Source organism: Hemiscyllium ocellatum, chromosome 5, assembly GCF_020745735.1.
Source record: "Hemiscyllium ocellatum isolate sHemOce1 chromosome 5, sHemOce1.pat.X.cur, whole genome shotgun sequence".
NCBI lineage: Eukaryota > Metazoa > Chordata > Chondrichthyes > Orectolobiformes > Hemiscylliidae > Hemiscyllium > Hemiscyllium ocellatum.
In genome coordinates, this window is record NC_083405.1 from 89,389,967 (window position 1) to 89,405,388 (window position 15,422).

The window sequence follows — 15,422 nt, forward strand, 5'->3', positions numbered from 1 at the left end:
AAGTCTGGCCAAGATTGATAGTTCAATTTAATACCATTGGTCTCAAATAAAGTCATAATCACACCAACCTCATATTTGTAATACAAGACAATGTCCACATACATGTTGAAAACACTCAGTACGCAAATGCAAAATGCCCATGTGCAATACCCCTGACAATACTGCCAGTGATATCATTCTGTCTGACTTATTCATTTTTTTGTTTTGCTAATTAGGGCTTTACCATGCTTTTTTTAACTGGCAGGAAATTTCACCAAACGTGCATACACAGAACCTTATGCATGATCAATGAGGACATTTCAGGAGACACAGTCAGAGTTTAAATAGTTTATGAGTTACTGCAAACAAACAGAAGTAATAAGTATTACTATAAGCAGTTCCAAATTTACAAATGGTCTTAAAACAGACCTCTTATTCTGACTCACCTCCTGCTTTCTGTTGCCAGGTGGCATTGAAACCTTTTGCATTGCCATTTGAATTTGTCTTAAATCGGACAGTGATATAGTTTCCAGTGCTGGAGACTACTAGTGGGTTGTTTGGTGGGCGGGTTCTACATAGTTTGGCTAACCGTGCAGAGGTAATGTCTGGACCACCATACACCTGAATAACAAAGGATACACAAGGTCATAGAATCATAGAGTCATACAAAATGGAAATTCACCCTTCAGTCCAGCCAGTCCATGCTGAACATAATCCTAAACTGAGCTAACAGGCCACATACCTCCACATCCTTCTTATTCAATTATCTATCCAAATGTCTTTTAAAGATTGTAATTGTACCCATTTCCACAGGAAGTTCATTCCGTGGGCGAACTACCCTCTGTGTAAACAATTTGTTTCTCATGCCTTTTTTAAATCTCTCTCCCGTCAACCTAAAAAAATGTGCACCCTAGTCTTGAATTCCCCCATCCTAGGGAAAAGACAAATACTATTAACCTTATCTATACTCCTCATAATTTTATAACCATCTATAAGGTCACCTCTCCACCTCCTACCCTCTAGTGACAAAAGTTCCAGCCTATCTAGCCTTTCTTTATAACTCAAACCTTACCTATCCAGCAACATCCTGGTACATTTCTTCTGAATCCCCTCCAGCTTAATAATATCCTGTCTATAACTGGACAACCAGAACAGAACACAGTACTCCAGAAGCAGCCTCACTGATGACTTCCCAACTCCTATACTCAAAGGACTGAGCAATTAAGGCAGGCATGCTAAATGCCTTTTGAACCACCCTGTCTACATGTGAGAGAAACTGTAAAGAATTATGTACTTGAATCTCTAGGTCCCTCTGCTCTACAACACTACCCAACAACAAAAAAAAACGTGGCTCTGGAAAAGCACAGCAGATCAGGCAGCTCCTTGAATGCTGCCTGATCTGCTGTGCTTTTCTAGCACCTCATTTTTTGACTTAGATCTGCAATCATCACTTTCTCCTGGTCATTATAACACTACACAAGGCTCCACCATTAATTGTATAAGTCACACCCCTGTTTGTTGTACCAAAATGCAATACCTTACATTTATCCAGATTGAACTACACTTGCCATTTTTTAGCCATTGACCCATTTGATCAAGATCCCTTAGAAATCTAAGAAAACCTTCTTCACTGTCTACTATGTGACTAATTTTGATGTCATCTGCAAACTTACTAACCATGCCTTCTATATTCTCATCCAAATCTTTTATATAAATAACAAACAAATGTGGACATAGAACCAATCCCAGTGGCATTCTGCTGATGACAGGCCTCCAATCCAAAATAAAACCCTCCCCCAACACTCTCTGTCTCCTGCTATTAAGCCAATTATGTATCCAGTTGGCAAGCTCACCCTGAATCCCATGTGACCAACTTCACTAATTAGTCAACCATGCAGAACCTTGTCAAAGGCTTTACTAAAATCCAAGTAAACAATGTCTATTGCTCTGGCATTATTGACCTTTTTAGCAACTTCCTCAAAAGAAAATTCTCTGTGACTGAGGTAACTATTGTGGAACTGTTATTTAAGCAAAATAGTCTTGGTCATTGTGGAAGAAGATGAATAATAAACTTAATTTCCAATTTCAAAATAAATATGTTTTGAATTCCACTTGCAATTAAATAAAGTAGATAGAACAAGTTTTTGTGTCATGAACATCATTTCCTACGATTTCTAGGTGACCTTGTTACTGGCCTGATAATCTGCATGGGCATCCACTCATAGCAGCAAAATGAAGAGATTCTGTGTCTAAATGAATGGGTGTATTTAAAGCTCAGACCCAAGGACATCTGCATAATGCCTGCGGATTTAGCTTGGCTTCTACTTCTTTCTGCTTTATTAGTTCCATTGATTTTAATGTTAAAGTCAGCATTCCAAACTTCTGAGCAATCCTTAGCCTAGTTTATAAACCTGGCAAACGATGGTGGAAATATACTTTGAGTTAAAATAAAGCTATGTGCCCATGAGGGAAATATAAAGAACTGAAGAGTAACTACAGTAAAACCATGAAACACAAATCACAACAAGCCACTTGCTTTGGAAACATTCGGTGGAAGCGTAAACGGAAGTCAGGCAGCAAATTTGAAAAACAAAGGCAAAAACTAACATGTTGTAAATCTCAAATAAAAACATGCAATGTTGGAACTGCATGTTAGGGAATGCAAGTTTAACCTTTTCGATAAAATACTTCATCAAAATTTGTTGAACTTGGAGGTATGTTTTGTCGCATTTTAGAGCCAACTGCATTCCCACGGGAATGAATGTTTAACCTTTTTGATAAAATACTTCATCAGAATTTGTTGAACTTGGAGGTATGTTTTGTATCATTTTAGAGCCAACACCATTCCCCCTAATGTCTCCCTTGTTCTGCCTACAGGCTGCCATTGTCTCTTTCATGCACATATTGCACACATTGCACAGAGCACCTAGATTCAGTTTCTTGCTAAACATTTAGTGATATCAAACCAACCACTTTTCATTCTTGAGAAATGATCTTATCAACTTTAGATACATTTGAAGTACAATACAAGTGTAGTTTATTATCAGATTGGTTTGTTTTCTGTTATTTTGGTCCCCTTAAATGAGAACCATTGATTTAACACTTTACCCAAACTCAGAGATGTGAATTTGTTTCGAAACAGTGTTACTATCTAACAGGGGAATATTCTACCAATCTGACGAATACAGATACATCTCACAGAGATGCTGATTGAGTAATAGAATCACACAGCCCAAAAACAGACCCTTCGGTCCAACCAGTCCAGGTGAATGTAATCCAAAACTAAACTAGTCCCACCTGGCCCATATCCCTTCAAACCTTTCCTATTCACGTATCTATCCAAATGATTTTTAAGCATTGTAATTGTACCCACATCCACCATTTCTTCAGGAAGTTCATTCCACATGCGTGTCACTCTTCTTGTAAAACATTTGACCATTTTTATTTAAAAAGTCTCTTCTCTCACCTTAAAATGTGTCACTTAGTCTTGAAATCCCCCATTCTAGGGAAAAGACAACTACCATTAACTCCATCCATACCCCTCATTATTTTATAAATTTCTATCAGGGGTCACCTCTGAACCTCCTATGCTCCAGTGATATTCACCAACTAAGGATTTGAATATCTGACTTTCACCCCATACCCGAGTTTTCCAATTATAAATACTGTAGTGATTAGATGTTTATTTCTCTTAATTCTACTCCCAGATTAATAACCCCTCACAAAACTGCATTTTTTTTTCATTCCTCACATACAACATTGTAACTTGGTTGAGTTATGAGTAACTGGAGCTAAATTCTGACATTAGGAACCTGACTAAAAAGTAAATTTATTTCACATCCATTTAATACAGCTAATGTAAGGCTAAACCATCATCCCATTAGTGTACAATGCACTTGAACTCAATTCCCTGCAATGGAAAATCAAAGACCCACCTGCTCTCAGTTTTTGTTTTAAATTATAAATTTGTTTATTCTTAGAGAACAAATGGCCACATCTTCCCTGGGTCAAGGTAAAGCCTGCATTTCAAATAAATATGAAATTTTGAAATTCAGTGTGTAATATACCCACATATCATTTGATATATTGGCTGCCACAAGATGACACACTCCATTAGCAAGTAGAAAAATCAAAACAATGCATGGTCTCTTTATATTTGCTGTAAGTGACCCCGCAACATGTTGATTCATGTGGTGCTTGAAAAGATTATCTTATGACAGTAGCTGGTGTTGTTCTGACTTTTATTTTTTGGCCATGTGCTTTTCCATTTGGGACAGAGAGGTCTAAATAGATCAACACTGAAAAATCACACTGTTGGTTTGGGCTGATGGACTGAATCACTGTAGACAGAATCAAAGGCAGTCAACACTGCTATAGGGGGGCATTTCAACTTACTTCTATCATCATCACTTTCTCCAAAGAACCATTAGAACCAAGCATTCTTATGATGCTTAGTTTTCTTTCTCATGCTTTTTCTAAAATGAACTATTATCAGAGAAGGTTCCATTAATTTGGAAAATTGTGAATGGAACTCCTTTATTTGAAAAGGTAGGGAGATAGAAAACACAAATCAACAGGCCAGTCCATTAGCATTTGTCTTAGGGAAAATGTTAGACACTATTATTAAAGACATTTATCGCAGGGCACCTTGGAGAACAAAAGTAACAAAGCATAACAAACATGGTTTTGTGAAAAGGAACTGATGTCGAACTAATTTATTAGAGTTAATTGAGAAAGTAATATGCTGTGAATAAAAGGGGAGCAATAAATATGCTCAGCTCCGATGTCCAAAAGGCATTTGATAAATTGTCACATCAAAGGTTATTGTAGAAAATAAAAGCTCACAGTGTAATTGGTGATAAATTGCAATAATAGAAGATTAACTGGCTAACAGGAAACAGGAACTTGGTATAATTGGTTCATTTTCTAGTTAGCAAGGTGTAATGAATGGTGTGCCATACTATCTGCACTGAAGCTTCAACCTTTTGCAATTTATGTAAATAACTTGCATGAAGAGAATTAAGTTATAGTTGCACAATTCGCTGATCACACAAAAATAGGTCAGAAAGTAAGTTGTGAAGTGGACATAAGATGGTTATGAAAGAATATGGATAGGTTTAGTGATTGGCAAATATCTGGAAAATTGAGTGTAATGTAGGAAAATATGCAATTGTCCAGTTTTGCTACAAGAATAAAAAAATGGCATATCATCTGAATGATGAGAGATTGCAGAGCTTTGAGATTCAAAAGGTGTCCTTGTGTGTAAATTATAAAAGCACAGCAAATAATTAGGAGAGCTAATAAAATGTTATTTATTGAGAGGAGAATTGAATACAGAACAATAGAGGTTATACTTCAGATATACAGTGTATTGATGAGACCACGTTTGGGGTCCTGTGTGGATCCCAAATCAAATTAATTTTGATCTATAAATTTTACTCAAACTGCAAGTAAAAACAGAAACTTTAATTGATTAAAGGTTTGCTACCATTCATATTCCCAGCAATCACTTTGAAGAAAATGGAAGAAATTGAATTCCTGATAATAAATTGCTTGTATTTAGAATTCGTACCTCCAGTACATCTAAACTGCAAGTCTGGTGATATTCCACATCAAACTCATGGATGGTGAGCTCAATACTGCTGCCAGGATCTCCGTGAATGACCCAAATACATTCCTGATTATGTGGGTACCTGTCTGGATAGCCGGGACTGCTGAATCTGCCTTTTGACCCAAGCAGTTCTCCACCACATCCTGAAAAAAGAAAGAAATGCAATAAAATCAGAAGCCAATAGCAGCGTAATCACACAGGCAGGAAACTTGAAAACAGCAAGGGCCATTTAAAGTTAGTGTTGAATTCAAGCAGACACTATTTTTTCTAGTTGCAGGGGTCTTAAACTAGGAGTCACAAATCTATGGAGGAGATGTAAATGCTCGCCAAGGATAGACATGGTCTGTCAAAGTGTCATGTTCAGAATACTAATCGGCAATGGAAAATAACACATGAACGCATAGACATCCTAACAAAACTATTCACATTGACCAAAGGGAGGATTTAACATTTTGAGTCAGGATAACAATGTTGGGGTGAAATGGGAATCGTGACTCTGTATTGTGCAGGGCCCAGTCACTCTGCAGTGATATTGCCTCAACTGGTCCATTATTGACCAGAGGAGGAGTTTGTATTCCAATTAATGACAGTGGTTGCGTAAGCTCACAAAGGAGGTGCAAGTAATGTGCCGCCATATTGAGGCGCACTCTGAACAGCTATAAAAAAATTCTATCTTGAGAAAATGATCTATCAGCCAGGGTACCACTGTGCAGAGGAATCTGTACCACAGGATACCCTGTCCCAGCAAATCAGATAGAGACAATCTCAAAATCTGGAGTTCTGCCTGGGGCAGGATGGTACCAGTCAGTTAGATCTTGGCCAATGGTGTGAAGGTAAGCACCTTCCCACCTCTATGTCCATCTGGGCAGTAATTTAGCCCAAATAATTAGGTACATGTTGATTCATGCCACAATGTATGTGCATGCAGACAAATATATACATGCAGGCACCCAGTTTTTATACTACCACGTAAAAGATATCCTCACTCAAATAGGAGAAAGGCAAGTTGTGAGACGGATACACACAGTTTACAGAGAAATATTGACAGATTAATTGGGCAAAAAAATTGGCAAATAGAGTATACTATGGCAAAATGTGAAGTTGTTCATTTTACAATTTAAATGATATAAATGGAGAAAAACTGTAGAAAGCTGCAACATAAAGGGACCTGGGAAAACTTGTACAATAATCACAGAAACCAACATATAGGTGCAGCAGGCATTCAGGAAGGCTAATGAAACATTGGCATCAGAGGGTTCCCTCATGGATCTGCTCCTGGGCTTGGCCAGGCTATTTATACGATAAAAACAATGACTGCAGATGCTGGAAACCAGATTCTGGATCAGTGGTGCTGGAAGAGCACAGCAGTTCAGGCAGCATCCAATGAGCAGCGAAATCGACGTTTCGGGCAAAAGCCCTTAATCAGGAATAAAGGCAGAGAGACTGAATCGTGGAGGGATAAGCTTGGGGAGGTTGGGAGTGGGGAGAGAGTAGCATAAAGTACAATGGGTGAGTGGGAGAGGAGATGAAGGTGAAGGTCAGGGAGGAAAGAGTGGAGTGGATAGGTGGAAAAGGAGCTAGGCAGGTCGGACAAGTCCGGACAAGTCATGGTGACAGTGCTGAGCTGGAAGTTTGAAACTAGGATGAGATGGGGGAAGGGGAAATGAGGAAACTGTTGAAGTCCACATTGATGCCCTGGGGTTGAAGTGTTCCGAGGCAGAAGATGAGGCGTTTTCCTCCAGGCGTCTGGTGGTGAGGGAGCGGCGGTGAAGGAGGCCCAGGACCTCCATGTCCTCGGCAGAGTGGGAGGGGGAGTTGAAATGTTGGGCCACGGGGCGGCGTGGTTGATTGGTGCGGGTGTCTCGGAGATGTTCCCTAAAGCGCTCCGAGCCTTCCGCAAAGACCATTCCCTCCGTGACTACCTGGTCAGGTCCACACCCCCCTACGACCCACCCTCCCATCCTGGCACTTTCCCCTGCCACCGCAGGAACTGTAAAACCTGTGCCCACACCTCCTCCCTCACCTCTATCCAAGGCCCTAAAGGAGCCTTCCACATCCATCAAAGTTTTACCTGCACATTCACTAATATCATTTATTGTATCCGTTGTTCCCGATGCGGTCTCCTCTACATTGGGGAGACTGGACACCTCCTAGCAGAGTGCTTTAGGAAACATCTCCGAGACACCCGCACCAATCAACCACACCGCCCCGTGGCCCAACATTTCAACTCCCCCTCCCACTCTGCCAAGGACATGGAGGTCCTGGGCCTCCTTCACCGCCGCTCCCTCACCACCAGAAGCCTGGAGGAAGAACGCCTCATCTTCCGCCTCGGAACACTTCAACCCCAGGGCATCAATGTGGACTTCAACAGTTTCCTTATTTCCCCTTCCCCCATCTCATCCTAGTTTCAAACTTCCAGCTCAGCACTGTCCCCATGACTTGTCCGGACTTGTCCGACCTGCCTAGCTCCTTTTCCACCTATCCACTCCACCCTTTCCTATCACCTTCATCTCCTCTCCCACTCACCCATTGTACTCTATGCTACTGTCTCCCCACCCCCAACCTCCCCAAGCTTATCCCTCCACGCTTCAGTCTCTCTTTACTCCTGATGAAGAGCTTTTGCCCGAAACGTCGATTTCCCAGGCTGTTTATAAGTAGTCCCAGGCAGATAGCTGTGGAGGGAGGCATATCTGCTGACTATCTACCCCTCTTCAGTGGTTACATTTGTGCCTGGGTATCCTTGGAGAGGGAGCATGCCGTGCCCATCAGTGATCTGAACGCTTTTAGAAAGAAGTGGACAACATGGAGGATACCGTGCTTTATTTCCCTCTCCAAATCCATTTTGAGTCAGTCACTTTCCTATTTCCCATCACCCCTTCATCTTTGTTGGTCTAAATTGCGCATAACAGGCTTTACTGGCAAATATTTGATTGCCTACATGGGTGATTTTGGCAGTGGGAAAGTTGATCAGAGTGCTTAATAGATTTTCTGAGTCTAAAAAAAGAAAGAAAATGAAATGAATGAAAAGTGTAGGGAACCCTTACTGCAAGAATGCAAACTTGTAGTGTGACTACATCTAGTCAAAGAGTTATAGAGATGTATGGCATTAATACAGATCCTTCAGCCCAACTCGCCCACGCCGACCAGATATTCTAACCTAATCTAGTCCTATTTGCCAGCATTTGGCGCATATCCCTCTAAATTTTCTTATTCCTGTACCCATCTAGATGCCTCTTAAATGCTGTAATTGTACCAGCCTACTCCACTTCCTCTGTCAGCTTATTCCATAGACACACCACCCTCCACATGAAAAAATTACTCTTTAGGTTCCTTTTAAATATTTCCTCTCTCACACTAAACTTATGCCCTCTAGTTCTGAACACCCCCAACCCAGGGAAAAGACCTTGTCTACTTAGCTGATCTATGCTCCTCATAATTTTGTAAACCTTGATAAGGTCACTCCTCAGTCTCCGAAAACAGTCCCAGCCTATCCTGTAGCTCAAATCCTCCAACATCGTTGTCAATCTTTTCTGAGCCCTTTCAAGTTTCACAACATCATTCCAGGGTAGTGTGAGCAGATTTCGTTGCCTTATTTAAGGAAAAGTATGATTCCATTGGAGGCAGTTCAGGGAAGGTTCACTAGGATGATCCCCAGGACAGAGGCACCGCCTTATGAGCAAAGGCCAGACAGGTTGGAACTCTACTCATTGGAGTTTAGAAGAATAAGAGATGATCACATTGAAACGTGTAAGATTCTTATAGGGCTTGACAGGATGCTTCACCCCGTGGGAAAGTCTTGAACCAGATGACATAGTGTCAGAAGAAGGGGGGGGGGGGGTGCAATTTAAGACTGAGCTGAAGGGGAATTTCTTCTCTCAGAGAACTGAGAATCTTTGGAATTGCATTCCACAGAGAGCTGTGCAGGCAGAATACTTGTCTCTATTTAAGGCTGAGGTAGATTGATTCTTGTTTAATATAGCAAACAAGGGTTATAGGGAAAGGGCAGGACAGTGTACATGAGGAATGTCAGATCAGCCACAACCCTATTGAAAGGCAGAGAGGCTCAAGGGGCCAAGTGGCCTACTCTTGTTCCTATTTCTTACAGTCTTACACTAAGTCTCCATGATACTCAGTTTCTAAAGTGTGATGAAAAATAGACTTCTTCCCCTGCCTTTTGTAAGTACAAATAAGTTAAACAAAGTGTTCAAGGCCAAGATAGCCATAGCTGATCACAAACCTCATACCTCTCTCTCTCATGTATGTTTCTGGTATAACAACATTCCAAAGCATTATAAGATCCAAGTTCAGAGAAGTTGATGACAAATGTTTTTGAGAGGAGAATTGCCAGCACAAATGTCTATTAAATAGGCCTGGCTTCACAGATGGTCAGATTTCTCAAGCTGCTTACTATGATGGATTGCTGTGGCTTCAAACTGATGTCCTCAACTGACTTTTTTTTTTCAAAAACACATCACGAAAGCTTTGCACCATTAGCTGAACCAACCTAAACCATGAAAGATCAAAGTGGGGCTTTTATTTTTAATATTATTCATAGGATGTAGGCATCACTGGCCACCCAGCATTTACTGCCTATGCCTTGGTACTGTTGAGAAGGTGGTGGTGAGTCGTCTCATTGAACCGCTGCAGTCCATTTGGTGTAGGTACACCCACAATATTGTTAGGGAGGAAGTTTCAGGATTTTGACCCAGCGACCACAAAGAAGCAACAATATTTCCAAGTCAGGATGGGGAATGGTTTGGAGGGGAACTTGCAAGAGGTGGTTGTCCTATGTGTCTGCTGTTCTTGTTCTCCTAGATTGTCTTGATCATGGGTTTGGAAGATCCTACTTAAGAAGCCTAGAGATTGTCCAGGTCTTTATTCTTTTGGGCATGAACTGTTTCAGTAACTTAGGAATGGTGTTGAATATTATGCAATCATTAGTGAACTTCCTTATGAAGGAGTGAAGGTCATTGATAAAGCAGCTGAAGATAGTTGGCTCTATGAAACTACACTAAGAAATTCCTACAAATATATCCTGGAGTTGAGATGATTGGCTTTCAACAAGCTCAACCATCTTATTTTGTGTAGGGTGTGACTCTAACCAGCTCAGAGCATTCCCCTGATTCCTAGTGACTCTAATCTTGGCAGGATTTCTTGAACATAAAGGGTTTAGTGGGATATGGGCCAAATGCTGGCAAATGGGACTAGATTAGCTTAGGATATCTGGTTGGCATGGGTGAGTTGGACAAAAGGGTTTGTTTCCGTGCTGTACATCTCTATGACTCTAAGTCTCACAAATGCTGATTGTTCAGATGCCAGGATTATGCAAGGGGTATTTTTGGGGCAGACGTTGGAAACACATTGAACACTTATGTCTGAAAAAAGTAAGATTAAAAACAGAGCAACTTGATGAAATCATTTCACATTGGAGCCCTCAACAATAAGGAAAGTGGTAGTAAAGGAGCAAAACCACTCCTTCCCAGTGAAGCAAACTTATTTACACTTCAATCAAATTAGTCCAGGTTATTTGCTGTTAGCATTCTCAGAATTTCATTCTCCCAATATAGTATTACCACTCTAGTTCTGCAAAACACATCTGGATATGTTTGTTTAACTTAGAGATCTTTATCACAACACTGGCCTCCTTGCCACGCTGTCAGGGAATAACATAGTTCTTGATTGTGTTTAACGTTTAGGTTATGGAGTTTGATTCCCCACAGATTATCAGCTCACACACCTGGCAGCCATCTGCAGAGAAACAGAGTGAATGTTTCAAGTCTGATATGACTCTTCTTTAGAATCAATCTTTCCCCCATTAGGAAGACAGTCAAGCTGCCCAGGAAGTGGACTTCTTCATCTTCATTGGCTCTTTTATGTCCTTTCTACTATAGACCCCCTATATCCATATTGCTCAGAGAGTGACTTACCATCAACCTGTAGAATTCACCAGCAGAACAGGCTTCCCCATCATCAATGCTCAACTTATCTGTGACCATTATTTTGGAGATGTGCACAGATTATGCACACATAATGGAGAATACACACATTTCTGCTCCTCTTCAGATCTTTGGGCCACACAGGGATGGCTGCTGGGATACCAGGCCTACTCTGTCCAAATGTCTGATGATACTTTTAAGTATCCCGCAGATTGATGCAAAATGAAGATATAATGCTGCCCACACTTCCGCCAGAGCCATAGTGAAACAGACTTCTGCCTCCTTAAAATGAGGCTTCGATGTCTGGATAGTTGCAGTGTGACCTTGCTGAATAGCACAAAAAGGAGGTTGCTGCATCAGTGTGACACACTGTGCCCTTCACAACTGGAGCTGAACAAACAGGGGATCATCTGTTTGCAGAGGAAATGGAGAACCAACAGCAATCTTCTGAAGATGAAGATGAGAATCCAAATTTTGACCAGGAGGGACATCAAGAGACCATGAGAAAGTTAAGTAAAGTAGCCAGAAAATACCTGATGAAACTTGCTTCCAGGATGAATGAGCTAGCTTTGAATTTCCATATATTGTGTAGCTTTCAGTTAGTCATAATTCAAGCAGCCTCTGGTCAGTCCAAAATCCATGTGGGCCTGATTATTTTCAGTCCTTGAATATTTCTGTTGTTAAATAAATGTTTTCATATCCATATGATTGTGTGCTTGGTATCTTTGGATGATACAACTAGTACCTCTTTATTTTAAATCCTTTCACAATTAAGGAGAAAGTCTCAATTACTGCACTAGTTCAGGAACATCCTATGGTAGCTTTTTCAGTCAGCGTATGTTATCCAAATCTTATGCAGTGCAGTCCCTCATGATAGCCAACAGGTTGGGAGCAATTTTGAAGCACCCCCTTTTCACCCTCCCTGTGTCAGAGTTTGTGTAACTTGCGAAACTTTCCTGCAGGAGAGCATTTAATCAATTAGAATTAGTGCTGTGTCCAGTGTCTCCAAGCAGGCCAAGATGACAGAAAGTGGAGATGTGAACCTCCCAGCCTTGAATAGCAGTACTCACTTTTGAAAAGCTGATGGATAGAATGAACCTTTCTCTCCAGAAATGTGTGGAATCATCACTGATTCTGTGGGCTTACACATAAGGTGGGTGTATGCGTGGAGGATTTACAGTTATAGAGATATACAGCTCGGAAGCAGACTCTTCGGTCCAACTCGTCCATTCCGACCAGATATCCCAACCTAACTCTAGTCCCACCTGCCACCACTCGGCCAATATCCCTCCAAACCCTTCCAGTCATATACCCATCCAAATGCCTTTTAAATGTTGCAGTTGTACTAGCCTCCAACGCTTCCTCTGGCAGTTCATTCCATCCATGTACCACCCTCTGCGTGAAAAAGTTGTCCCTTTGGTCTCTTTCATATCTTTCCCCTCTCACCCTAAACCTATGCCCTCTAGTTCTGGACTCCCCCACCACCGGGAAAAGACTTTGTCAATTTATCCTATCCATTTCCCGACGCTCCAGGGAAAACAGCCCTAGTCTATTCAAAATCTCCATATCGATCAAATCCTCCAACCTTGGCAACATCCTTGTAAATCTTTTCTAAACCCTTTCAAATTTCAATTTTGTGCTGGGCAGGCCCATATGAACCACTTGTGGCCTCATTGTTGACCAAATCACAAAGAAAGATATTTTTACAAAATTGCAAGATTATTTTCAGTGATATATCTAGTTATGTACCCTCAGTAAATGTTTACTTCCTGCCTGTCCCAAGATGCCTAAGTGCAGTCCTAACTTTTACAAGTAGGTTGGAGGGAGCCTGCATTGTACTTGGTCCTCTTGTCCCAAACACTTGGGTAGTTATCTTGAGGGGCATTTTTCCCAAGACTGTTTTGTCCAGATGCAGGTTTTCCCTCCTTGCAGGCTTTGGCAACATCAGCAGGGAGGAGGTGATGAGGCTGGGCACCTCTGAAGTCTCCCAAGGGGAAACATCAGATGGTCTTGTGTGTGGATACTCATCCCCATGGGTCTCTGCTGGCATCCCTCCTCCCTCCCCATCCCTGAAAGGGTGTGTCAGCCTGCCCACAGAGGCAGCCAGAGGTACAAAGGCCAGATTGTTAATGTTGGTGGACTCCATCTTTCACTCTGGTTTATCAACAGCCTCTGACAAACTTGCCTTGCTGTTCCTGGGTCTGTCTTGACATTTTTGAGAAGTCTTTAATGACTGAAATCTTAGGATCATCTTCTGCCCAGGACTCAGCAAGCATCCAGGAGCCCTACAAGTGTCAAAGAACTGGGATGTTTCTTCCAAACTGTGGAGATATGACAGTGATGTTCTTATCAGATTGTATTCCCGATTTCCAAAATCCAAAGAAGAGTGATATTAGACTCAAAATGTTAACTCTGTTTCTCTCTTCACAAATATTGTCAGATCTGCTGCATTTCTTCAGCACTTTCTGTTTTTATTTTAGATCTCCATCCATACACTTAACTTGCAATGAGAACAATGCTGCAAAATGTAAGCAGTATGCGTGTGTGTTGGAAGTTTCTAAACAAGAATTCCAAAGCGAGAATCAGAACAGACTTCAGGAAAGTAAAACATTTTTTTAACCCTGTCTGCTCTGACCTTCCTTCCCTGACAACTAGAACAACCTGTGTATCACCACATTGAGCATTCAATAGGTTGTTGTGAAGAAAAATTGGTCCTAAATCTCTGAAATGTTTTAAACATAAATTATGGTTTCGAAAAGACCAACTGATATCTGGTGGGTTTTTCTAGTGGCTAGACTTTGTCATTCTTACACTCCTATTTTTGGACTCAATGCATCAATCATGCAATAAAATAAAGGGAACTATTTCCAGTAGGCCTCAGGACATAAATTGTAATTTCCTTTTACGTTTTCTAATGACTCATTTTCCCGTTTTGATTCATTGTGGGATATTTGAATAATGCCTGCTCAAACCATTCTGGCAAACAACTGCTTCTGGCTCATGAAAACAAATGATGATATTTTTGAGAACAACCACCTTTCTACAAAATCAAATGACTGTGAAACTGTTTCATTTCGATGTCAAATCATTATGGCACGGTGTTAAACAAGCAATGGGAAATATTTAAGAAACAATTCAAAACATCCAACAAAAATACATTTCACTGGAAAAATAAATGTGAAAGATCACTTCTTGGCTTGCTATGGTTTGATTAGATTAGATTCCCTACAGTATGGAAATAGGCCCTTTGGCCTAACAAGTCCACACTGACCCTCCAAAGGATAACCCACCACAACCCTATATTTACCCCTGCCTAATGCACCTAACACTATGGACAATTTAGCATGAACAATTCACCTGATGTGCACATCTTTGGATCGTAGGAGGAAATGGGAGTATCTGGAGGAAACCCAAGCAGACATGGGGAGAATGTGCAAACCCCACACAGACAGTTGCCCAAGGCTGCAATTGAAGCTGGGTCCCAGGTGCTGTGAGGCAGCTGTGCTAACCACTGAGCAACCGTATCTCCCCATATGGTGATGCATCATATGTGGTATCAGTTCAGTGTCTATCAGGACAGGTGTTGTGTAGGGTGTGGTGTTAGGTGTTGTTTGTAGGTGTGCAGTATTTGGTGGGTCTACTGTATTTGGAGGCACTGTGTCAGGTCCTTCAGAGCTTTGTGTCAGTTTGAGGGGTGTCAGGTAATTTGGGTGGGGGTGGGGGGGGGCGCAGGTTGGGTAGTGGAAGGGTTGTGGAGGTGACTGTGACAAGGAAGGTGACTGTCAGTTTTGGCCATTGTCAGATTAAAGGAGCAGTTGTCAAGAGCTTGGCTTAAGGAGGAATAATTTATCGGAAAGGAGGTTTCCATTTAATCACTACCCGGGAGGAGTTAGAGC

At 41.3% G+C, this 15,422-nt stretch overlaps 1 protein-coding gene across 1 annotated transcript in view; it reads right to left on the reverse strand.

Annotated features, from left to right (window-relative positions):
- cubn (cubilin (intrinsic factor-cobalamin receptor)) overlaps window positions 1-15,422 on the reverse strand; it is a 301,424-nt gene that overhangs the window by 174,410 nt on the left and 111,592 nt on the right. The window contains exons 25-26 of the mRNA XM_060825705.1: window positions 5,552-5,733; window positions 426-600 (exon numbers count right to left, since the gene is read on the reverse strand). Of these exons, the coding sequence (XP_060681688.1) occupies window positions 426-600; window positions 5,552-5,733 (357 nt within the window). The remainder of the gene's footprint in view (window positions 1-425; window positions 601-5,551; window positions 5,734-15,422) is intronic.